This window comes from Musa acuminata, chromosome BXJ1-5, assembly GCF_036884655.1.
Source record: "Musa acuminata AAA Group cultivar baxijiao chromosome BXJ1-5, Cavendish_Baxijiao_AAA, whole genome shotgun sequence".
Taxonomy (NCBI): Eukaryota; Viridiplantae; Streptophyta; class Magnoliopsida; order Zingiberales; family Musaceae; genus Musa; species Musa acuminata.
The window spans coordinates 40,170,060-40,195,646 of record NC_088331.1 but is presented as its reverse complement, the minus strand read 5'-3'; the positions used below and the strand labels follow the sequence as shown (position 1 = coordinate 40,195,646).

The 25,587-nt window shown below is 38.3% G+C and overlaps 2 protein-coding genes across 3 annotated transcripts; both read right to left on the bottom strand.

The window, feature by feature from the left end:
* Positions 1-1,447: 1,447 nt before the first annotated feature.
* Positions 1,448-6,268, bottom strand: LOC135674272 (uncharacterized). Its single transcript, XM_065183970.1, has 3 exons — positions 5,325-6,268; positions 3,073-3,239; positions 1,448-1,864 (listed from the first exon to the last, which is right to left on the bottom strand). The coding sequence occupies exons 1-3, from the start codon at positions 6,243-6,245 to the stop codon at positions 1,657-1,659; spliced, it is 1,296 nt and encodes a 431-aa protein (XP_065040042.1). The 5' UTR covers positions 6,246-6,268; the 3' UTR covers positions 1,448-1,656.
* Positions 6,269-23,089: 16,821 nt separating this feature from the next.
* On the bottom strand, positions 23,090-25,587 carry LOC135675088 (protein RADIALIS-like 6). Of its 2 annotated transcripts, none has more exons than XM_065185359.1 (3): positions 24,711-25,587; positions 24,107-24,499; positions 23,090-23,275 (listed from the first exon to the last, which is right to left on the bottom strand). In XM_065185359.1, exons 2-3 carry the CDS (start codon positions 24,459-24,461, stop codon positions 23,190-23,192), a joined length of 441 nt encoding a protein of 146 aa, XP_065041431.1. In that variant the 5' UTR covers positions 24,462-24,499; positions 24,711-25,587; the 3' UTR covers positions 23,090-23,189. The 2 variants fall into 2 exon arrangements, with proteins under 2 accessions (XP_065041431.1, XP_065041432.1); XM_065185360.1 differs by having other exon boundaries at positions 24,870-25,587.

The window sequence follows — 25,587 nt, the reverse complement described above, 5'->3', positions numbered from 1 at the left end:
AATAAAGATGAGTGGATAGTGAACGTCCCGATCACGAATTGAATAGCAAAAAAAGGTAGTTCATACCTTTACATCCGCATTTGATTCCTTTGGCTCTAATTTGATGTATGACACATTGTATGCACCTTCTACATTTAATCCACATTAATGAAAGCTTCCGTTATTGATTACAACAGGTAAAACCGTGGTCATCACAATCCACATTAGCCAGCTATTAATGAAAGCCTTCTAACAAAGAGGTCTCAAAGTTACTTGATTCCATTGATATTTCCTTTCACCTATACTATAGGATCATCCTTCTTCTCAACAAAAGAGTTTGGTCTGCTTGACTTTTCCGAGATAACATAGATTTGCTATCTCAATTTCATCGCATAGCTTAGGAGTCATATATTGTTGGGATAACTAAATGATTAGATTTTGTAAATAATAATGATAGGATAAGAGTTTGAGATAGGAATTATCATTTAATTTTTTTCACTTAGTTTTAGATGTAGTTTCCCTTTTACTCCCTTTTTTTTTTCATGTCTACATAAGACTATGGATGAAAGCATATTTTAATATGTTCAATTCTCTTCTTCTATGTAACATTTCAAATTGATGGATGTTTCTAAAGGGCCCATTTTCTCTTCTTCTTCCTTTCTACTTAACATTATGGTATTTCACAAAGAGAATTACGAAATCAATTATTTCATAATGGTATTTCAAGATGGAGTGAAGTTGATTGGATTCTCGAACTGCAATGACGAAGAACATGGAAGCAGGATGAGTGAACAAAAGGTTGACTCAGGTTCTTGTTCTGTGGCGCTCCATGGAAGTCGAGCAAAGAAGATAAAGAACAGAGGTCAAACCGTTGGGTTTGTCTTCCATTCTCATGGTGATGGGTTGCTGGCTGAAATCTTTAATGCACTGATCAAAGACTAGAAGGACTACTGAATACAAACCTAAAAGCATATTATATTGAAGAGGATACTGTTGTTGAACTCACTGTTGTTGTTGTTGTTGACTGTGAAGAGCAGATGCAGAGGAGAAACCACAGGCATTGAGCTGCCTCAGCTACTTTGAGTAGCATTTACTCACTTGGCTTTCTTCTTCCACCGCAGCTAACGTCCAACTAATCTTCCTTCCATTCATGGTTGACAGTAATGACTGCTGCTGTCCTGCAGCAGATGTGTTGTACTTCGTGGCTGCTCTGCCTTCACCAATTATTGGCACTCTTTATTTCTTAGATCATGCTTTCAGATTCAATTACAATAACCGTTTTATAGGGATGTAAATACATGTACATGAAATTTAATCTTTATATTAATTATGTTGTTTTATGCTTTCTAAATTATAATAGTTCAGTCTAAGTTCATAATGCAACAAAGTTTAATACAGCTCATAGTTATTGGGTCTTGAAGAACCCATTTAACTGTTGTACAATCATCTATAACAGGAAGCTTAATCATGGATCGATAATATAATGATTAATCATCAGCAGAATACAGATCATATATTATCCAGTCAAACTACAACTCCATCTTGAGTATATGTGCAACATAGTTTACTATATTACAAAGTTTTATACAGCTCATGTTTAACGGGTCTTGAATATCCCATTAACAAGCATCTATGATACCAGGAAGGTTCATCATGTCCATGATACGACAACGGAGACTAATCACCGGTTAGTGCACGGGGCCTGTGTTCGATCGTCAATAATGACATTGAAGTTTGTGAAACAGCTCGCACGAAACCCGTATTAGCCGTCAATGTTGGTGCGTGCCAATGATCTCCTGTCCCAAACACAATCTTGTTCTTCAATGCAATTTTTCTTGTTGTTGGAAGATTCATCAGTCGTTCTGAAGGAGAGTCTGGGACAACTCTGCGAGAAAAAGCCGAGTCAATGAAGCAATCTCAGAATAACAGTTAGCTTTTCAACTATTAGTTTGTAGCCCAAAGAATACAAGGTTCTCCAGCTAAAACACTCGAATAGAAGAACAGCCAAATAAGCAATGCCATGCATAAAGGGTAATATAAATTACTTGGAACATGTAACCTTTCTTCAAGAACCAATGCACATACTGATGCATGCATAGCGATAGTATGATTATATGAAAGCCATGTTGTTTATTAAATAACTTTTCTAGTTTCTACAAACTGAAACATATTAAAAAATTTTAGCTTGAGATTAATACAGTTGGATTTACCATTCAATCACTAATAACTCAACGTCAAATGGTAAATATTGTCTAAATAAGTATTTTTATTCTGTTTCAGTACATTACAGTGCAGTAGTCTGTAAAATCTCCATCCCTCTTTGGCAACCTTCTCTATTCCACTTCTCTATTTGGTAACCTTCCACTATGAGGTCCTAACTTCTTACCTCATCACATCACTCCACTGCTATTTTTTAGTGTCATACCAAACAAATGTTTAACATTAGCTTTGTCACCCGCCCTCCCCCCCCCCCTCTCTCTCTCCACCTTCTCTAGAAGGCCATATCACTCTTTTATTTTCTTTTTGGACTAAACTGTTTGACATGTCACTGACCCACAGTTTAAGTCATACACACCATAAAAAGGACCAAGTCAGAGTTCAAAAGATAGGAATAACCATTTGAACCAATATGATTTCATCACAACTAGCAAAATGAGCAGAAAAAAGAATAGCAAAATGTATTAGAGTAGTGACTAGTAGGAAAAGTAGAATCATAAGGCCAAACAAACCAATTTAGCTTTGCTGAAACAGTTTCTATTAAAATAAGGACCCAATTACACATCCCCTGGAACTCAGCTTGTCCTCCCAGAAGTAGGTTTATTTTGTGTGTTACCTATAACTCCACCAATTTACTAATATTTCCATGATGAGATATGCAAACATAAGAACAACAATTGATAGGCATATGCCAACAATTTAAGGTAAAAAAAAAAAAAGAGTGTGTGAAATGAAAATGCATGTGCCAGCCATGCTTGGAACTCTTACAGATCATGCCCCTGAATGGTGAAATTTTGAAGCAAAACTAAACCATACCATACAATATGTAATTGATTTCTGATGGACAAAGAGTAAGTGAGCGGTAAGATAACTTACTGGAGATGCTTTATAAGTTGATCAGCTCGTAACCTTTCATTGGGTCCTGCACACATAGAAACCAGTTCTTGAAATTCAGAAAGGACACTTTCACAGATTATACCTTTCTTTCCAGCTATCGCAACGCTCAGTTCTGCTAGAATTGGATGCTCAAGTTCGGATGTCACCTGCCAATTAAGATGCAAAGATATGGATGATTCAATGACCAAATATAAAAAACTTAGTGAAGACATTCAATTAAGTCAGAAAAAATGAAATAAGATGCCAGCATTAAACACTGAACATATAACATTACCCGTGCTAGTGAAAAACACTCCTACAGGAGAGAGGAAAGAACATGATAAACCTTTAAAAAAAATTGTCCATTGCAAAGTTCACACTATAACTAACATATCATACCAACAAGATTCTGACTAAATAAATATACTCCCTTGTAAAAGGGGATGAAGTAACCAAAGCATGATACAAACCAAAAAAAAATTACTTGTGAACAATAAATTGAATAAAACTTCACTTTCAGAATTACAAAATACATAGATGCATAAAATAAATTAAGGCAAAGTCTATGCCTTGAAATATCTGTTTTAATAGAAACAACTTCTTCTAATGCTAAAACAATAACCTTCCCCAGACATTTTTCTTTTCGATGTCCTTGGTATTTACTGTACTCATCATACATCTTAAATAAAAAAATCCTATTATTATACAAAGAATACTATTTAATTATTTATAAGATTCGGACTCAACCCGGAAGATCCATAAAATGGGTGGGCATATATTCATCCATTCACCACAAAAATAAGATTCCAAGGCAAAGCAACTGATAAACAGATCAGAGGATACTAATACAACTCAAGCAACAAAAGAAAAACTCCTCTCTAACGACAAAGAGCTTGGACCTACATCTTGAAAGTTCGGAAGCCATAGTACAAAATCCAACTTCTAGAACATCAGTCATGAGAAGTTGATCTGACAGACACACAAAAAATTAACCTGAATGCCCTCTTTGAGAGTAAAGAAATTCAGACTTGGAAGTCTTGTGACCTTTATAGGATTTGTCATTACTATTATTAATCCTATTCATGGAAGGTTGTCAAAATTTAAAAAAACTTCAATTTTGTCTTGATAACTTGGAGAAAGGACCAAACCATGTACCTAGAACATTGCCACTCATGCATCAAGAGTAGCATAGACATGGAATACATTGGCTATACATGGAGCATCGTTTTGTATAATTTTGCCATATATCTTAGTACAAAATCGACAATGAAAATTGACAATGAATTTCTGTACTTATTCCAGTTGTTTGCATCTTCAAATGAGTTTTCTTTCTTCAACAAATTATTTAATGTGACAAATGTCAAACTGCAAAAGCGACCAGAACAGACTGGGAGGGGATTCTTTTGGTCACAAAATTCAAGTTAGTAATTCAATGAGTTCTAACGAAATCAATTTAGACAGAATATTTCATCATAACCATTTCAATATTCCTGATAATCATATTACCATAAAGAGTCTCAATTATGGATCAGCGACGAGAACTTACCAAATGTGAAGTTAGTAATCACAGACATCATCATCAAAACAATGCTTCCTAAGGTCTAAAATCTTTGCAAGTCAAAAAGTTTATATTACAGTCTTGCTGAATTATTTGTGCATGGCTTCTTTGTCGCATTAAGGTACTTGAACAAAATATAGTTGTTGCAAACTAGTACGTCATTCCCTTTTCAGAAGAATTCTCAACAGTCCTGATGAAAGATCAGAAAGAAGCTGAATCTTGTGGTCTACATCAGCTGATACGAAACACTTAAGATACATCACTGTTTACTAGCTAGACCAATTTCCATAATGTTGTTAGAACATGTTCAATTTTCCTATACTTTTGGGATGTTGGCCAATACCATAAAGCAAAAGAAATACCATCATAGTGGTAATTGGATTCTTCCTTTTCATCTTGGAACTTGACTTGATAGATATGTTTTTTCTCACAAACAATCAACAGTAAGCAAAATCTATATTGCAAAGAACATCACTATACCCTGTATCTCTTGAGATTCGTACAGAACTTTTCTGGAATCACAGTTACCAGTATGATCAAATGATTATACTAAAACCTTACCATATAACTCCTGTAGAACTCAAGAACATTTTTGTCCTCAACTGAAGATTTACTATGATAAGATTTCGAACTATTTATTCAATAAAAGAAATCAACTTCTGTAATATACCCTAAAAATAGAACGTAGGCATACCTGAGCCATCACAAACTCATAGTTGCTCTTAAACCTTGCTCGCATCTCTGCCTCCGGCGCCTTCATCAGTCGCTCGCAACCACCGTTACTTATTCCTGACACCATCGCGATCAATGCCGTGGTATCAAAGTTCACCACATCCGCCGAATCCACATCAATTCTCGAAACCAAAGACCCAAACCCATCATCCAATACACCCACTTCTTCTCTCTCGTCCACGACCTCTAAGCTACGACATGCGTCTCTTCCATCATCTAAGGCGATCTTTACCTCAAACACCCTGGAATTCGAGCTCCCTGACCATCTAACCCCAATCCACCCATTGTCCAACTCCTCGAACACATCTTCTTCGTCGTTGAGCAAACCAACTTCCACAGCCCCGAACTCATCCACCAGATTGTCGGAAACATGGTCGCGGATGCCGCGCGAGAAGACGAATAGGACGGATGCGGGCTTGAGCGCCCCGGCGGAGCGGGCGGCGGCGATGACGCGCTCGACGCGGGCGCGGAGGCCCTTGGGCCCAAGCCAGGAGAGGTAGACGGGGTTACGATCGGAGACCACGAACCAGGCGGGGCGCCGATGGAGGGTACAGACAAGGTCGACGTGGACGGGGTGGTCTTTGAAGGCGGCGGGGACGGGCCGGGAGACGCGGGAGACGCAACGGACGGAGGGATGGAGGAGGAGGCGGGCGATGGATTCGAGGTAGCCGACGTTGGAGCTTAGGGGGAGGGAAAGGGCGGAGGAGGCAAGGCGGGATAGAGAGCGAAGCTCGGCGTCCAGGAGGCGGAGTAGGGAGATGTAGGAGGAGGGGGGAAGGCCGGACTGGAGGAGGCGATGGCGGACGGCGAGGCAGCGGGACTCGGCTTCGCGGATTTGGTTGACGCCGGTGGCGGCGCGGTGGAGGTTGGCTTTCAAAGGCATCGTCGCACAAGGCGCTCATTTTGTGACCCTCGTTTCCTTTTAGCGACCCGGCCCGACCCGACCCAACACAACACAAACTTGGGTCGAGGCCAATTTGATCCAACTCGATCCATCGCATCACATAAATGGCTGACGTCCCCGGCTCGAGGCACGACGTCACTGACGACACACGGATCTGGCGCACGCCCCGGCATCTAAATTGTATCTTGCATGGGATCCCACATGCTTTTGGCGGCTCGTTCGTCAGAACTCACCGCAGCCCGCGAGTGGAGCAACGCTGGAAAAGCTGATTGCACTCCGCCACCGCTTCCGTCTCCGTCTCCGTCGCAGCATCCTTTGGGGCTTTCTCACTTTCACCGAACCTAACAGACCGCAAGAAAGTTCACTTCTTTCTCATCACCCGAAGGATAACAGAGAAGAGGCGCTCTCAAACTCCACGCATGGACTTACCTTAGGTCATATATCTTCTTCTTCACCCTTCACTACTTCCTCGGCAGGATTGCAACATTATCTTATTAGTTTCCCCTCGTTTACTGCGGTCAAGTAGGGGTCTGGGATGGATTTATCTGTTGTGGTCGGGAAAACCAGAGGGGTTGATGCGTTTTCGCACCGAAAGAAAGAACGATCTTTGAAGATGCAGGCTGTTGCATCTATTTCGAGAAAACAAACAAGAATCGTTCAACTAAGACGAACTGTTTGTTTGAACTGTGACGTAAGAGTAGATAATGTAAAAAATTAAAATTATTATGTATGGTAGATCTAAGATAAAAGATATAATCTCTTGAACATAATAATTAATAGGATACTTTAGATATCACAAAATAATATGATGAATCCGTTGAAATACTGTGGCCATAAGAGGAGATAATGTAAGAAATAAAATTATTATATAAAATTTAATATTAGGATCGAAATCAAGTATGATAGATGAAGGTGTGTACCTTTTGAACACGGTAATTATTAGGACATTTTGGATGTTGCAAAGTAGTGCATCGTGATTGTTAATTTATAAAGGAAACAAGTTAGACTCTCATTCTCTTCTTAATAGAAAGGATATCTATTGAGAGATAATAAAAAAGATATTTATATTCATGTATAATCCTTAGAAGGTTCTGTCTATATACGCGAGAGTAGAGGGTCTATGAAAGATAATTACGAGAGTCCCTTCCATCAATGTTATCTCCTAAATAATTATATTATAATTAGATTTCTTTTTTCATCTCCTAAAGAATCGTATTCTAATTAGACTTCTTTTCTGTTGGTTAATAATTATAATAAAAATTTAATGAGATATATAATATATCTTATCTAATTAAATAGGGTCACATAATTTAATATTCTTTCACTTGACCCATTAATTGATAAAATATAAAAAAGATTCAAAATCAAAATAAATAAAATAAATTTATTTAAAATATTTTTATCTAATTAGATTTTAAAATTTTAAAAATTATTTATATGTGTATGAATTTAAAAATAGATTAATAAGTCTAATAGATATAATAATATTACATTAAGTTAGAATAGCAAAAGGAGTATGTTAATAATATCATGTTTCCTTCTATATACTATAACATTGTTAGTCTTTCTTAATATAGTCTAAAATGATTATCATAATTTATCTTATCAACACAATCTTGTTATTTACATTCAACTATAATATGTATATATATAAATATAAGCAAGATAACATAAATAAATAATTTTAATTATATAAAAAAATTAATTATAATATCTACTCAAAATATGTATCATCATATCTTTTATGAATTCCTTATAAATCCAATCATAAGAATATATTCTTTCAAATACTTTATGTCATAAGGCCTAAGTAAATGGACCTCTCGACTCATTCTTTAACCATCAAGTACTTTAAGCTAATGTGTTTAGATCTACTATAGTATTTATTATTCTTAGAGAAAAAAGCTATTGCAATATGCCATACAATATCTTTAACAATGTAAGAATTGAGTTTGATCATATCAAGTCTTGACTAAAACTTGATTAGTGGCCTCAAATCATATCATGAAATCAGTTTCTACTATCAATAATATAATTTACATTATATTATTCTTATAAATTACCCCTCTAGTTAATGTAAACATAAATCATAAAGTGAACTTTCTATTGTCGAGGTAATTTATAAAATTAACATCTAAAAATATCATTATTTCAAGTTGATCTGATTTCTTATATGTGAGAATATAGTCTTTGTCCCTTATAGATAACTTATTTCATTCCTTTGTAGTTTTTTTATATTTTATTCCTAGGTAATTCTAATGTCTACCTCATATACAAACTATAAAACTGATATATGATCTAATATATATTTCAGCATATAATAGTCTTTTAATTATATATGCATAAAACATATATTTATTTATTTTTTATTTGATTCTTTTTCAAATTAATTTTAGAAAACACTTACTTTGATTGAATCTTACACATTTGTCATTTGCTAAACAAAGTTATACTAAATCTCTTCAAAACTTGATTAATAAATTTTTTTCGAGATAGTCTTAATAATTATTAAGATTTATCCTTAAATATCTCTATGTCAATAAGACAAGTTATCTCAATCATATCAATCATCTTAAAATTCTTGGTATTAATTTTTTTTTATTTCATGCAATAAACAAATATCACTATTGATAAGCAAAATATCATTTACTTATTAGACCAATATAATAAGCTTGTTTTCATTGATCTTTAGATGTAAATACTAATAAATAATATTTTTTAATTTGAAAAATATAATGGTATTATAAAACTTTATATACCATTGTCTAGAAGCTTATTTAAAAACATAAATAGATTTCCTAAATTTGCATGCCAAATTTTATTTTTTTTCTCTACAAATTATTTAGGTTAATCTATATAAATTTTCTTATCCTAATTTTCATTCAGAAAAATTATTTTCCCATCCATGAAATATAATTCAAAATCATAATAAGCTACAAATATTATGACAATTCTTAATGAGCCCATTAGATAAGTTAAAAAAATATTTTGTTATGGCTAATGCTTTCTTTATGAGTGAAATATTTGATTGTATTATTTTTCAGAATCATTATGTTCCATAACTTGTGAAAATAATAAGAAAATTTTTTGATTCATATATCATAATTTGATTCTTATAGATATATCATAAAATTATAAAAAAAAATTATGTCTATTTTCCCTTTCATTTTGAGATTTTCGTAAAACTATCAATTGTAGTTATTCTATAAGTCATCAACAGCGATATCAATATTATGTGGAGGTTCATTAATGTTATTTTATTTTCCATCTTCATTAAGTCATTTAGTGATTTAAAGAACAATAACTTCTCTAATATAAAATAATAAAAAAGTATCAACATGTATATCATCAATATCAAGATTAAAATTTAAGATTCTCACTATCACTAATTCATCGTTTTATAAAAATCTTGTTTTATCATATTCAACTATCCTTATATTATGATTAGGGTAATAAAATCTAAAACTCTTTGAATTTTTTTGGATAAATAATAAAATATCCAAAAATAATCATTGAATTCAATTTTTTTTCATATGAATTGAAGACCCTAATGTCTGTAAAAAAATCATAAATATATAAATGTCTCAATTTAGATTTTCTACTAGTTCATAACTTAAAAAAAGTTGATAGAATTGACTTACTAAGAACCATGTTCACGAATAACTCATCATACTCTTAACTATATCTATAAGAGTATGATTTTGTCTTTTAGCAATCGCATTCTATTGTGACATACCCAGTAAAACATATTGAATACCCAACTTTTCTAAAAATTAAAAAAATTATAATTATAATCTGGCTCATCATATCTATCATAAAATTTATCACCCTTGTCAAATTTGATAATTTTAATATTTCTATCTAATTATCTATCGACTTTATTTATATATACCTAAATATATCAATAGTCTTAGAACTTACATAAATTAGAAATACATGATCATGACTTATCTCTCGATTTTATTGACTAACTTCATATCTAAAGAGGTTATCTATAAAGGTAATAAGATATCTCTCTCCACTAAAATAGAAAACATAAAGTGACCTACAGATGTAAGCATATATACTCTTAAGAAGTTAATGAAACTATGTTTCATTCTAATATTTGATTACATGATAGTTATAAACTCAAGATTCGCATTAATTATGTGTAAATCATCATATAAAATTTCATAACCAACTAAATCATTAATATATTTATATTAATATTACACTAATTTTATATAAAGTAATCAAAATTTCATAATTGTAGGAACATGACATGCATCCACAAGGTGTAGCCAATAATTATACTTTATTATTACTTTCATTTTAAAATAATTTCTTAAAATTATGATCCTTTTATTCCCTTTCAGTTTTTGAGTTAAAATAATTCCTTACACATTATTAATAACATAAGTTGAAGCATCAGAATCGATCCATCAAGTATTAGTAAGGAACTTCCGTAATATTTGATTCGAAAGTTAACTTATACTTTTTCTCTTTCAAACCAAATCTTATAATCCTCTTCATGTGACTTTTTTACAACAAAAGTATATGTTAATATCAATTTTTTTTTTAATTTTGTATAGCATTTATAAACTCAATTGATTTATTTAATAAATTATGTTTTAAATTTTTATTATTATTTACTCCTTAAGTAGTACCCAAAATATTATGTTTTTCTTTTTTTAATCTTAATTCTTCTTAAACATATATACTAGTCAGTTTATTTAAATTTTACTTAATTATTTATGTTGTAACGAATTTTAAATGAACCAAATAAAGAAGGAAGAGAATTAAGAATAAATTTTATGTGAAGGACTTATCTACATTCATACCTAAAATATTTATTTTGCAACCTTAATAATCGTAACAAGGATATATTATAGAATTTTTTGAATACTGTAATACTAAGATGTTATTCCTTTCACTAAGGTACCGGTTAATGACTTATCAATAATTTTAAATTAGTCCTTTAATATTCTATTGTACTAGCTATATTACGTATGATCCTCTACACAAATAAGGTTAATATCTAACTCTTAGTGTGAATTATACATGCTCAAATCATTTATAATAATTTAATTAAAAAAATATAAGGACACTTATAAGAATGCAACGAAGGAAGTCACTATAATAAAATAATATAATATTAATATTTAGAGTTTTTTTAATAAATATTAAACAATTGATATCATCTCTATTTCACCTTTGGGTGAAATATTGATATATCTAGTATTCACATAAAATTTTACAACTATGGAGGACTAATGCTATTATTATGGAATAATATTCCTACCTTTGAGTATATAACTCTAAATTATAAGAATATCCAAAATAGCATCATTCTATCTTATCACATAACTATTTGAAGTAGATTCTCCTAATTATGTATGTCATTATGAATATTATTTTTTAATATTATCTAAGACTAATTATTTAATATAATTTTATAAATTTATTATTCTAGACCACTTTGATAATTATAAGACTAATAAAATAATATAAAATATAATTTAAAGTATTATATAAATAATAAAATATTTATTATAATTTACATCTCATAAGCTTACCATCCTTGGTCACTTTTGTAGCTGCTAGTTAGATAAAATATAGGGATATAAGTTATAAATAATATTTATCATTTTTTAATCTAGTTTATGCAAAAATAATTCAATAATAAGAAAAAAATAACCATAATAATTATTGAATATTAATCAGTATAAAAAAGGTCATTTGATAGCTATAATTATGATAAACATAAATCATACCTTTACGTAAAAAATAAATATTATTTTATAATTTCAAACATATATATATATATATCTAAAAATAATAACTAGAATTTAAGGATCATAAATAATAAAATTTTACCAATATGTCATATGAAAACATTATAACAAAAATTAATGATTTATATTTTTTAAATTTAGTATAGAACCTTAAATTAGACCAATCAAACCTATTTAATTCAATAGGTGGCTAAACTAGCCCAATTAGATCACTCAAAATTAAAGCTAATCAAAATATCAAAATAAAAAAAAGATTAAAATTTAATTTTTTTTTCTTCTAAATTTGGTTAAAACAAGATTAATTGAAGCTAAATTCAATCAAGTAAACAAAATATAGTTAGAATCAAATTTGATCAAAATATTTGATTAAAGCAAGTCAAATTGATCATTTTTATAATCAAGACATAAGTTGAAAATATTTTATTTTTGAAGGGTAAAACTTAATTTTATCAAGGTATATATTGAAAATATCTAATTTTTGAAAGGAAAAGCTGTCAAGGAACATAGATTGGAATTAAAAAAATTTAGAAGGGCAACATAGTGTTTTAATGGGTGAAAAGTACTATACATCGCTTGTGACCATCGTGGTGCATGATCGTTTGTCACTTATGCAATCGTTTAGGTTGCATCATCCACCATTCTCATGGCAAACCAACTATTCCGATCGACATACCCTATTGTTATTGCCCTTAGCACCACAAGGTACAACCGACCACCCTCCAACGGGTGCCTAGCTGCATTGTGCACGGTTAACACATGACCTGCTCATGTCGTCATCCTCTTCGTGGCCAACAATTCCCCAGTGCCGCCTTTGCCTACTTTATTGATGTCAATCTGCACCGCTATCGATGCTAGACGACGTAATCTAACAAGGCTCCTTTTTTGCTCCCTCACAATGACTTCTCCTTCATGAGGACCATAGTCCATTGTCATGCATAGTGCTCTATGGTGATGTCCTCCACCTTACAGTCTACACCCGTACTATCATTACTTAGTTGCGCACTAGCGTCACCATTGTCCACTACTATATAGTGAAATGGCCACTGTAGTGAGCTATCCGTTGTTACGTTACGGAGTGATCGAACCACCCTACTGCAAGTCATTGACCACTATTGCACAACTAAGCAACCGCCACCCCTTGTTGTGCTGTCAGTGACAACCGCTTTCACTATGTTGTCATAATAAGTCTTTGCGCACCTATAACATCTCTATCAATAAGTCATTTGTCACTTTTGTTTACTTGTATAAATACTTAGCATTGTGTTTTGCCTTAGTTTTATGTGTTTTGGCTTAAAACTGTGAGCAAAAATAAATTGTAGCTCTATAGAGCAATCACTCATCATGATGGGCAAAACTATCCCAAAATGACACTATTTTCATGTGTTATAGCTTGCACATTTGATTTATCTATCTAAATGGAACCCTTACCGATTCGGTGCACTTCTTATTTTTCATGAACAAAGTGTTCTCCCTAAGAACTTTAAAAATTATTCAAGAGTGCTCGATATGCTCCTCGAGCATTTGGCTATAAATGATGATATCATCCAAGTAGATAACCACAAACTTGTTTAGATACCCTTTAAACAATTGGTTCATAAGAGTGCAGAATGTAGCCGAATGATTGGTTAAGCCCAAAGGCACCACCAAGAAGAAGCGAGAAACAAGTCCCCCACCTCCTCCTCTCGGCGACAAGCATCTAGCACTCTTTACCCCGAAGTATTCTCTACCAGAGAAGCACCCCCCTTCTTCCTACAGTGGTGACTCTCTACCATTGTTATTCTTCCTCACTAGCGAATTGGGCCTTGGCCTACCGCTTGCTCCTCCTCTTGACAAATAACAGTCATCGTCGCTCTTTGTTCTTCCTCATCAACAAAACACTTTCTACCCAAGTGCTCTCTTCTTGAGCATCTACGTTGTCATAGACAAAATTATACATTAGGTGTTTGATATAATACTCATGTATATCCATATTTTTTTATTTTGTTCATACTTTGTATATAGAGGGCTAATAGTAAGCTTGACAGCCCCATTTTTATTGGCTTTGGTGGTCATTTCAGGCTTATAAACAAGTTATATGTAATCATCGCGTAGAGGCAAAACTACCTAGAAATAAACCATCCAAACAGCCATTTTGGAGGTTTTCTATCTCCATAAAATGGTGTAGAGTATCAGCTAGTACAACACCCAGGAGCTACCTGGGTGGCACATTCTTGGATAGGCCTTTAAGATATTGTCTAGGGTTGATTTGTTGCTTTTTCCATAGTAGTGTTATGTGAACACTTTTGGAAACTTTTGGTCTATGGTGGACCACCTTGGACCCATTATCGCATGACCATTCAGAGCTTACGAAGTTCATATTTATAACTTATATTACCTATTAATCATTTATTGAAATGATTGCTTATAGATCCTAAGTTAAATACTTGCTCTAACCCGTATTCTCTTTTATATATTCTTAAGGGACCATAAGAGGCTTTGGAAAAGCTAACCTTTTATGGATGAACAAGTAAGGGTATCGTTCGACTTAGGCAAAATCAATTAAGTCTGTAATAGATGATATCAGTGTAGGACAAGTACACTTAGAAACACTTAACATGTAAACGTAGGGGACCTAGCAAGGCTATATTGAGGGCAACTAGCACAAGTGACCATTTGGGGGAAATAGGTGTTGAGGTATAGGAAAATGAGTCACTTAAAAGAATGGGCATCCATGATTGGCATTTAGAGAAATGACCAACCTTTCACACGAAAGCCACCATAAGAACAAGCGAGCTAGGAAGAACACATAGTATACAAAGGTTGGGATGACTGAGTTCAAGTTACGGTTAGACGTTGACAACCAAACTTGATGGTGCTTAAGGCAAGTGGGGTGCTTGGCAAAAGATGAGACCGTGCAAGGTGGGATGGGCTGCTCAGCGATCGAAAGAGTTATGCAAAGCTCATAGAGATGAGAGGAATTACAAACTTGAAGAATTTGATATTTATGCAAGGGCATGTATGCGGATGATAGATTATTCATGGCCATCCCAAGGTGACTGAAACTAGGCATCATAAAGCACAGAAACTTTCTCTTTGACATCGAAAGAATACATCCATAGGAGGCTAAAGTATATAGTAAGTTTAGCATGTTACTAGGCCCTAAGGTGTGTAGCGGAGATTGTGGAAAAACGTCGTAATCTAGCAAATACGTTCCCAAGGGTAGAACAATGCATAGTTTGTTTAGTAAGGCAAAGTAGTCCAAGGGGATGGTAGTCTTCGAAACTTTTAAAGGGAATGATACGAAGAGAAAAGTTGCTAAAATTGGATAGATATCCATGAGAGATAAGTCCTAGTTCTCCAAAGAGATAATCATGTATAACGAACCATACATATTGAGGAGGAGTACCTCAAGACAATAATTCTATGAAACTCAATGGATTGAATAAGCAACAAGGGGTCATCATATGATCTTGCATGAGATAATGCATTGGTAGATGTATTATGAGATCAAGCAAGAGAGTGGCCCAAGATAATATCAAATGAATGCACACTTTGAGCCGATGTGAAAATCAGACTTAACGGAGGACTGGCCAATAGAATGGTGGGCACGAGGGCCACCATCAACTCAATGTAAATCGAGAGGTAGAGAAAGTTGGGTGGAACTTGGTGAAGTGTCCAAGCAGTATAAAAGGAGTCGACATAAAAGATGGAATATATAGTGGAGGCATGAAGCTTTCCTTAGATAGAGGTCAAGAATATAAACTCTTGTATAGGTAAAAGTGAGATCATATTGTGTTAGGATCAAGAGCGGCACTAAGAGGAGGGTGAATTAGTGCAACGAAAAACTTTCGAGATTTCAAAATATTTTGTTTCGATTAAAATAGATTCCAACAAAAATGATTTTGATTCAATCCATTTCGAAGAGAATTTGAACTTGAAAGCTTTTCATAAAAGTGTAAGAGAAGATTAAAGAGATTTACAATAATGTAAATTGCACAAATGAAAAGCGTCGATTTCGTAAAATCTTTGTACGATTAAAAACGATCTCATAAGGTGTTTACTTGAAGTGTATATGAGACGTAGGCATAGTAAAAGCACAGTAAGAAGGAGAGGCAGTTTGCTATAAAAGTAAATTGCTCAAAGTAAATGCAAATCGAGTTTTAGAGTGGTTCAGTTAATGTGACCTATATTCACTTTTGAATTTCTCCTCTGACGAGATCATCGGCATCTACTAAAGGCCTTCTTTCAATAGGTGAAGGCCAACCACCTCTTATAATGTTTTCTCCTTTTCATGGGTTTACGAGAGAACCCTTACATGTCTCACACCTCTCTTGAATGATCTTAAAACTTAGAAAGGGAGGAGAAGAACTATAACACTTATTTACAACACTTTTACACCCCAATAACTCAAGATTATCTTAATGCTTTCATACCCTTTTATGCAAAAAAGTGTGAGATTTTTATAGCCCCAATGACTTCAAAAATAGAGTCAAAAAGTGTCTAATCCCAGATTTTCGGGGTCCTAGCAGTACAACCGCCATTATTGGGTGGTACCACCGCTTGACACCTAACATTAGGCGGTACTACCGCTCAGTCTAGGTGGTACCACCGCTTGACAGGGGTGGTACCACCGCTTGACAGGGGTGGTACCACCGCTTGACAGGGGTGGTACCACCGCTAGCAACAATAACTGCTAGCGGTACCACCGCCCAAACCACCTAGGATGCTGCTTTCCAAGCTGTCACGACCTTAGCTGATTTTGCCTAAGGCGTGCGGCACCCTCGCGCGTCCGTCCGCAAAGGTCAGCCTCCCCGAAGCCTCCCATTGTCCCTTAGAACCAACAAAAGAGAGAACGGGTTAAAGAGAATGCCTCAATCAGGATCCACAAGCAAACATGTCCGAAAAATACTTCATAGACAATGCAAATTACAAACATACTTTACAAGCTCTGAATAGTGGCACAACAAAGGGTAAAATGGTCCATTACAGACCGAAAAGCTCTCGCACGTGTCCACATGACACAACCTTTATTTACAAGCCTAAAGAGGCCACCAACCCAACTAACATGAGACTATTTAGCCTTTGGCCGCCCCTCTACCTGCTATACAAGGCATGAACATGCCAAAAGACAACGGATAGACATAAGCATTACGTCCAACATCTTGTTTAGAAGTTTGTCCGTTACATTCTCCCCCACTTATCCCTTCGACGTCCTCGTCGAAGCCTTTGTGAACATTGCAACTCTTCACCTTTGCTGAGTCTTCAATCTTCTGCTCCAGCTGCAATGCGCCTCCTGGCTCCCAGTTGCTCTCCGCTGCTGTTTCTGAGTAGTCGAACCTTTGATCCGCCATGCTGCTTCAACTCGCCAATGACTTTGACTCTGGTGTGGGGTTGGCTGAGTTGTATTGATCCTCGTTGATTCCTGCGGATCCACCAAATGAAGGAAAAGACCATCCTTACTGCGCCAGTCTCTCAAAATTTCCCCATACTGCTTGAACTGGGTGGATGCTTGTTGGAGCTTTAACGAGCATCGCCTCGCAAACTTCTGAAGTTTTGGGTCCTTCCTCCACAAAATCTGCTCATTGACTCTTCTTTCAGTTAGTTATCACATCCAAGTAGGTTCGCATCACTTCCGCTTTCGATTGGCATTTCGTTGGGAAATGAAGCGGACAAACTACTCTCAATAGCACTGATCACCGTTGGTGAGGATTTGACAACTATTGTCTTCCATTGTCTTCGAAGGGTCTTTGAACTTATGCAGAGCTCCTCTGCTAGATAGATAAGAGAACTGGGGTACTCGGTTTCGCCCATTCTCTTAAGAATTGAGAAGGCAAAGGTTACTTGACTTCGCCCGCCTCCTCGAGGTTGTACTTCATGCATCAAGCTAGTTACTGGCCTTCGCCTGCTCTTTGCTCACACTTCTGAAGCACTTGAAGTGTTTGCACTCCTTGCGTTGAGTTAGCTACTGTGATTCACCTTCTCAATGCCATTGAACTTCTGGAATGCAGGAAGTTTTCACCCCAACTTAGAGTAATTCTCTGATAGATGAGGTCGCCTCTGGGATTGTACCGTCTTCTCCATCAATCCTGCCGCCTACTCCACTGAGTAGCAAAGGTACAGCACCGTGTACTGCTTGCTTCGTTCCTTGATCGTGCACTCTTGCATGACCTGAAGTCCTTCACTTACGGCTATCTTGATGAGAAACTTGTTGACACCGGTCTTACGAAGTTTCTTGGCCTCTGCCCTTCAGCCTTGTCTCGGTACTTGGAGATTGCCTCTGCATGCTCCACCTCCTCGGCCCCTCTCACGACCAAGCGCTCTCCCTCCATGAGAGCAAGGGATCAATGACTTGCACGGAAGTCCCGCCTCTGCGGTACCATGGCGCTGCCATGCCCATGGCCCTACTATCCATCGCCTCACATTTGTATCCCTTTTCTGCATGATCAGTAGAAATGTCTCTGTGGCACTCCTTTGAGTCCACCTCCATTCCGACTGATACTTGATTTTGGGTAGCTAAGTCCCTCTGGACTCGTCGTCGCTTCCTCGCCCCTTTCGACCCCTTGCTTCAACACCACTGTGTTCTCCAAGCAGTCCGTTTGGTCGATGGAAAGACAGATTGCAACTCCCATGCATGGCCTCTGCCATCACGTTGTAGAGTTTGCACCGATTCTGTTCTCCTTAGCTTCCTTGGTAGCAACGTTCGCTTACTCGACCTTGTCCTCTGACTTGTCGGGCTCCCTCAAGCGAATATGAGCTCTGGAGAAGTCCAACTCTCCAGCTGCTTCGATCATACCTCTGCATGATCAAGTCCCTCCCATGGAACTCACTGGTACTTGCATTCGAACTTTTCCCTTAGTGGAACCCAGCCCCCATATGCTGATGACCAAGGTTTTCATCCGATGCAAAATTCGGTGCACGTCCGGAAGACCCGCCTCTGCGGTACCATGGTCTTCACTCCTTGAATCCATAGCCCTTCTTGCCGTCGTGTTGTTCACCAAAGCTGAGCTCCCAGTAGCTCCCGATCATACCTCCATATGATCTAATCCCTCACGGGACAGATTGTGTGTATCGCATTGCCACGAACTGTTCCACCACGATCCGCTGCACCATGTCGCCTCCTGGTGACATCTCCATTGCATTCTGATCCTTGTGGAATAAACTCGAATTGTGAACCCTCCATGTGTGGCCTCTGCCAATACATCGCAGGGTCCCTTCCACCTTCGATTTTGTTCGCTCCTCTGGCAATCGACCTTCATCCACCCACTCCTGGGTCACACCTAGATGAAGCACCGCTCTAGGACAGTTCGTCGCCTAATAGCTCTCGATGTCCACCGACTTCACTGTAATCTGTGCACCATTGTCTGGATCCTGGGCCTCTGCCCCTACCAGCACAATCTCCGCTGCGCACTGCTTCCTTCATAGCAACTCAAATGACAACACTGTGGCATATTCTTCAAGAGTACCTGCCTCTGCGTCCTCTTGCCCCGTGCTAAGGCCCTTCTGAACCCAACTTCGCCTCCGCAAATTGAGTCGCCTTAGTTCCTCCATCAAATGTTTCTCCGAGTTAAGGTGCATGTGCCGCGAAGCTCCCTTCGTCTTTGGCACCATGCAAGATGAGTCCGCTCCGTCAGAAAGAAGGACACATGGAACAACATGATCCTACTCTTGCCTCTGCAAGAGTTCATGTCCTTGACCTCTGTCTAAGGAAAGCATTGTGCCTCTGCTCCATGTTCCAACTTCTATGCTGGCTCCCTTCATGCGGCTTGAGTACTTCGCCAAGTTACACCCAAGTTGCTCCGCTCCTCGTTTTTGCATTGAGTCGATGGTGGCCCTCGCGCCCACCATTACACGAGTCAACCCTCCCTTGAGTTCGATCTCCACATCGACTCCAAGTGTGCCTTCATTTAAGTTGTTTTAGGTCGCTCCCCCACTTGATCTCGCAATGCATCCACCAATGCATTCTCTCGATGAGATCATGCGACAACTCCTCGCCGCCTGCTCAGTCCACCGAGCTTCGTGGAGTTGTTGTTTGTTGAGGTACTCCTCCTCAACATGTGAGGTCCGTCTCACATGATTCTCCCTCTGGAGAGCCGGGACTTATCCCTCCTGGATAACTACCCCGTTGGAGCAACATCTCTCTTCATTTCGGAGACCACCATCCCCTTGGACTACTCCGATCTACTGAACAAACTGTGCAATGTCTTGCCTCCTTCAAACGCACTTGCTAGATTGCGCCTCCACGTCAATACAGCCACCGCTGCACCCCTCAAGGCCTAGCAACATGCTGAACTCGTTGCACACTTCAGCCTCTTCCGGACGTATCCTTTGCATGCCGAAGAGAAAGTTTCAATGCTCCATGGCGCCGAGTCTCGGCCGCCTTGGGATGGCCACGAACATTCCATCGTCCGCATACAAGCCCATGCATGAGTACCAAATTCTTCGAGTTAGCAATTCCCCTCACCTCTGTGAGCTTTGCACAACTCTTTCGGTCGCTGAGCAACTCATTCCACTTTGCATGGTCTCATCCTTTGCCAAGCGCCTTGCTTGCCTTGAGCACCATCAAGTCAAGTTGCCAACGTTGAGCCGTAGCTCAAACTCAGCCATCCCAACCTTTGTGCGCTCTGCATTCTTCCAAGCTTGCCTGTTCTCGTGGTGCCTTTTGCGCGAAGGGTTGGCCATTCCTCTGAATGCCAATGTTAGATGCCCGCTCCTCTGAGCAACTCTTTTCCCTACATCTCCATGCCCGTTTTCCTTCAAACGGTCGCGCGTGCTGACTGCCCTCAACGCAGCCCCGCTAGGTCCCCCACGTTTGCATGTCAAGTGTTTCTATGAGTGCTTGTCCCGCTCTGATACCATAATGTCACGACCTTAGCTGGTTTTGCCTAAGGCGTGCGGCACCCTCGCGCGTCCGTCCGCAAAGGTCAACCTCCCCGAAGCCTCCCATTGTCCCTTAGGACCAACAAAAGAGAGAACGGGTTAAAGAGAACGCCTCAATCGGGATCCATAAGCAAACATGTCCGAAAAACACTTTATAGACAATGCAAATTACAAACAGACTTTACAAGCTCTGAATAGTGGCACAACAAAGGGTAAAATGGTCAATTACAGACCGAAAAGCTCTCGCACGTGTCCACATGACACAACCTTTATTTACAAGCCTAAAGAGGCCACCAACCCAACTAACATGGGACTATTTAGCCTTCGGCTGCCCCTCTACCTGCTGTACAAGGCATGAACATGCCAAAAGACAACGGACAGACATAAGCATTACGTCCAACATCTTGTTTAGAAGTTTGTCCGTTACAAAGCGGTGCCACTGCTGACCAGGAATTCAGCATCTTAGTTGGGCCTTGACTCCTGCCCAAACCATCCCAACTCGAGACCAGTTGGCCCTTAATAGAGTTGATGGGTTTACCTCCCAAATCAACTCTAATTATTGTTCTAACTACGATTAAGGCAAGCATGGTCCGGTACGTTGATTCTTCACTCGGCGATCTTCCGGCGAACTCCCGACCAAATCTCGGCTAGTCTTCCGGCATACTTCCGGCGATCTCCTGATGAGCTTTCGGTGAGTCTTCCAATGTGCTTTCGATGATCTCACAATGAACTCTCGACGAGCTCCCGGTATATCATCCGAGTCATCGACTCCGACCCATCATCTGTTGTACGCCTTACTACTATCATAGTTGATCCTACATACTTATCTCAACACATGGACTAGATCAAATAATTTATCAATTGATTTCATCATCAAAATTCGAGATTCAACATATTGTTTCATGGGTCTCTTATTGTTATGGAGCAGACTCATCCTGCATTGTACCAAAGATGAAGAGAGTTTCAAGGCACATGCATCTCATCTCGATGAAGCATTTGATGGAGGAACTAAAGGAACTCAACTTGTGGAAGCAAAGATAGGGAAGGTCTTGGTATGAAGTAAGAGGATATGAATGTGAGTACTCTTAAAGAATATGTCATAGTACTATCATTCGAGTTATCACGAAGGAAGTGGTGCACAATGGAGATTGTGTTGGGAAGTAGAGGCTCAAGATCCAAAAAATGACACACTAACTTCAGCTAAGTCAATGGACTTCGAGAGCTACTATCCTAGATCTATGCTTTATCCGAGTGTGACACGAGAGCAGGTGAACAAAGACCAATTGTCAAAAGAGCGAACATAATCGGAGGCGACAAAGGCCTTACGATGTTATAGTAGAGGCCACATGTAGTTTGAGTTTGAGTTTGAGTTTATCCCATAAAGATTAGAATACATTCGAGATATCACCAAGAGGTGACATAGTATAGCAAATCATGGTGAAATAGTTCAAGGCAATATAACACATGCGGGAGAAGTCTCATAAGAGATTTGATCATGCGAAGGTATGATCCAGAGCTATTGGGAGCTCCACTTTAGTGAATAACACAATGGCGAGAAAGACTATGGATTCAAGAGGTGAATATCATGGTATTATCAAAGTGGGTCTTCCGGGCATACATCGAATTTTGTATCAGATGAAAGCCTTAGTCATCAGTATATGAGAGCTATGTACCACAGAGAGAGAGTTTCGATGTAAGTACTAGTGAGTCCCATTAGTGGGGTTTGATCATACAGAGGTATGATCAGAGTGACTAGAGAGTTGGACTACTCTAAGCTTATATTCATTTAAGAGAGCCTAGTAAATCAGAGGAGAAGGCTGAGTACTACCAACAAAGCTAAGAAGAACATAATCAGTATGAGTCCTGTAACTTGATGGTAGAGGTTATGCATGGAGTTGGAGTCTATCTTTTCACTGACTAAGAGGAATTACTCAGAAAACATAAGAAGTGTTGAAGGAGATGGTTAAAAGGGGTGCGGAAGCCAAGATGACTCAAAGGGACTCTTCACTAATCTCATCTTCCACAAACCTTCTGATGAATGCAAAAATGACACTGTAATTTGCAAAGCTTTTTTCTTGACATCTTCGCTAATCTCATCTTCCACAAACCTATTCCTATTCCCGCTCCTTCGTTCAGAACGATCATGCTACCAAATCTCGAAATCTTGGAATACCAAAATCTGACACACAGAACTCAGTGCCAAAGCCCCCTAAGCCTGGGGGAGGAAAAAGAAAAGAAGATTTATTGACAGGGTTTGCAGAGGGCATGAGAACTCCAAAGGCTCAACCAGTGATCAAGGAGAAGGATCCTTGATCTCCTTCTCCTGCCCTTGTTCATCGTCTTCTGACGGATGAAGTATTTCCGTGCATGAGTCGTCACCTGCACAGAAATATATAATTCATACATTAAAAGAAAAAAAACTAAGATTATCTAAGACTTAATAACATCACTCTGTAACCATCAATTATTGACATCACATTGCATCATTGAGAGGACAAGTAAAAGCAAATGCAAATTGCATCATTGACATCACATTTTTCCCTCGAATAAAAAACTAACTTGAACTTTATAACACAAAATCTAGCAGTTCCTATTATTAACCCGCAAAAAGACAATTTACTTGCACTTATGGTTGACTGTCCGTCAACTAAATGGAACTTTCAGGTAATTTATATAAAAAGATAAACATCGCCAGTTGGATTATCTATGGTTATACATCAACTGGATGAAACTTTCGTGTGGTACATGAAAAGGATAGACATCACCATTTGAACTGCTAAGGAACAGATCCATAAATCACTTAAATAGCACATATTTTAGATAGCTTGGACAGGAAACATTACTTTCATCACCAAAAATCAAAATTTAAGATGAGCATTAACGCTCTTCAGGTTGCGTTTAGATTATACATTTTTCTTGAGTTTAAATGAGAGCACTTCATATGAAATGGCACATACAAGAAACAGTTGATAGGAGGGAGGGATTTTAGAGGACTCGAGAAAAGACATATATTAAGCAGGCATTTGCATCAAGCTCTATCTTCATGCCGAACACTATAAAACAATGATTAACTTGCTCCCATATCGCTATATATTTCGTCCAACAGCAGACATTTTTCATTATATAAATTAGAACCAAAAAACCTGCTAAAAAGGAAAAATAATATATGCAAAGTTTCACGTTAAGCAGAGAAAGTTTGATGAGTCTTACCTGTGTCGTTCCCCTGTCCAGGGTTGCCCTCTGCGGCGCTCTTGATCTCTTCTTGGTCTCTCCTTGGTTCATTCACACTTCCTCTGTTGGCAACACTACAACCAGCAGCAGATTGCTCAGGTACATCACAGTCGGGAAGAGACTGTGCATAAAGTTCAATCCTGCAGATGTCTTCCAATAGTTCGTCATAGTGGGCTTTGATTTCGGCCACGGTTCTTCCAGGCAGATCTGCTGCAATTTTATCCCAAGGAATGGGAATGTGATGGTTCTCAGTATATGCAACGATGGCCACTTCAAATTTCTTATTCTCCTCCCAACTCCAAAATGAACTGCTGCCCTGCTTCCCAGCATCCATCTTACTTCACTTGCAGTTCGTATAAGCCGGGATGTAATCTTTCAAGAAAACCAGCAATAAACACAAAGAAGTTGAAGTAAGAGATCAGATATACATTAAAGAAAAAAGAAGCAGCATGGATTCAATCCTTGATTACAGTCTGTGTAACCGAGAAAAATCTACCCAATGATTCAATTGGAAGGAGAAATATGATTTGTTTGTGGAGATGTGCAGAGGACCACAATCAAAAGAATGAAGGAAAAGGCTTACCACTGAAATTTTCTGGAACTGAAACCGAGTTACAGCGTTTTGCCAGATTATTCATTTATATGAGTCGGCGAGGAACAGTTGCAACGATTCTTGTTTGCTTTCTTGAAAGGGATGCAACTGCCGGTAAACCAGTGAAGGGCGAAGAGAAAGAGATCTGACCTGAGATTAAGGCAACGCGTAACGCTTCAGAGCGCCCCTTCTCTGTTCTCGTTCGGGTGATAACAAAATGTGACGTTTCTTGGAGTCCGTTAAGTTTGGTGAAGGATGAGAAAGATCCGACGCATTTCGGGCGTCGTTGCATACGAGCTGCCAAAAGCATGTGGGGATCCATTCGAGCCACGACTAACACTACCGTATACGAAGCGTGTCGTTAGTGGAGTCGTGTCTCGATACGGGACGTGGGGCATATATGTGATGCGATGGATCGAATTGAATCAAATTGGCTCGACCCGAGTTTGTGTTGGGTTGGGTCGGATCCCTAAATGGAAATGAGGGTCACAAAAGGAGCGCCATCTCGACGCTGCCTTCGGAAGCCGACCTCCACCGCAATACCACCGGCGTTCACCAAACCCGCGAAGCCGAGTCCCGCTGCCTCGTCGTCCGCCATCGCCTTCTCCGCTCCGGCCTTCCCCCCTCCTCCGCCTCCTCGACACCGAGGTCCGTTCTCACTCTCGCCTCGCCTCCTCCTCCCTTTCCCTCCCCTTAAGCTCCAATGTCGGCTACCTCGAATCCATCGCCCGCCTCCTCCTCCACCTCTCCATCCGCTGCGTCTCCCGGCCCGTCCCCGCCCCCGCAAAAGATCACCCCGTCCACGTCGACCTTGTATGTACCCTCCATCGCCGCACCGCTTGGTTCGTGGTCTCCGATCGTAACCCCG

What these genes read in the sequence shown, in the direction of transcription:
- LOC135674272 (XM_065183970.1), bottom strand. Translation starts at nt 6,245, where the DNA reads ATGCCTTTGAAAGCCAACCTCCACCGCGCCGCCACCGGCGTCAACCAA. An exon ending in ATGAGTTTGTGATGGCTCAG is followed by an intron (nt 3,240 to 5,324) that starts GTATGCCTACGT and finishes CTTAATTGGCAG; the next exon opens with GTGACATCCGAACTTGAGCA. An exon ending in CAACTTATAAAGCATCTCCA is followed by an intron (nt 1,865 to 3,072) that starts GTAAGTTATCTT and finishes TTTTTCTCGCAG; the next exon opens with AGTTGTCCCAGACTCTCCTT.
- LOC135675088 (XM_065185359.1), bottom strand. Translation starts at nt 24,461, where the DNA reads ATGGATGCTGGGAAGCAGGGCAGCAGTTCATTTTGGAGTTGGGAGGAG. An exon ending in TGGACAGGGGAACGACACAG is followed by an intron (nt 23,276 to 24,106) that starts GTAAGACTCATC and finishes ATTTCTGTGCAG; the next exon opens with GTGACGACTCATGCACGGAA.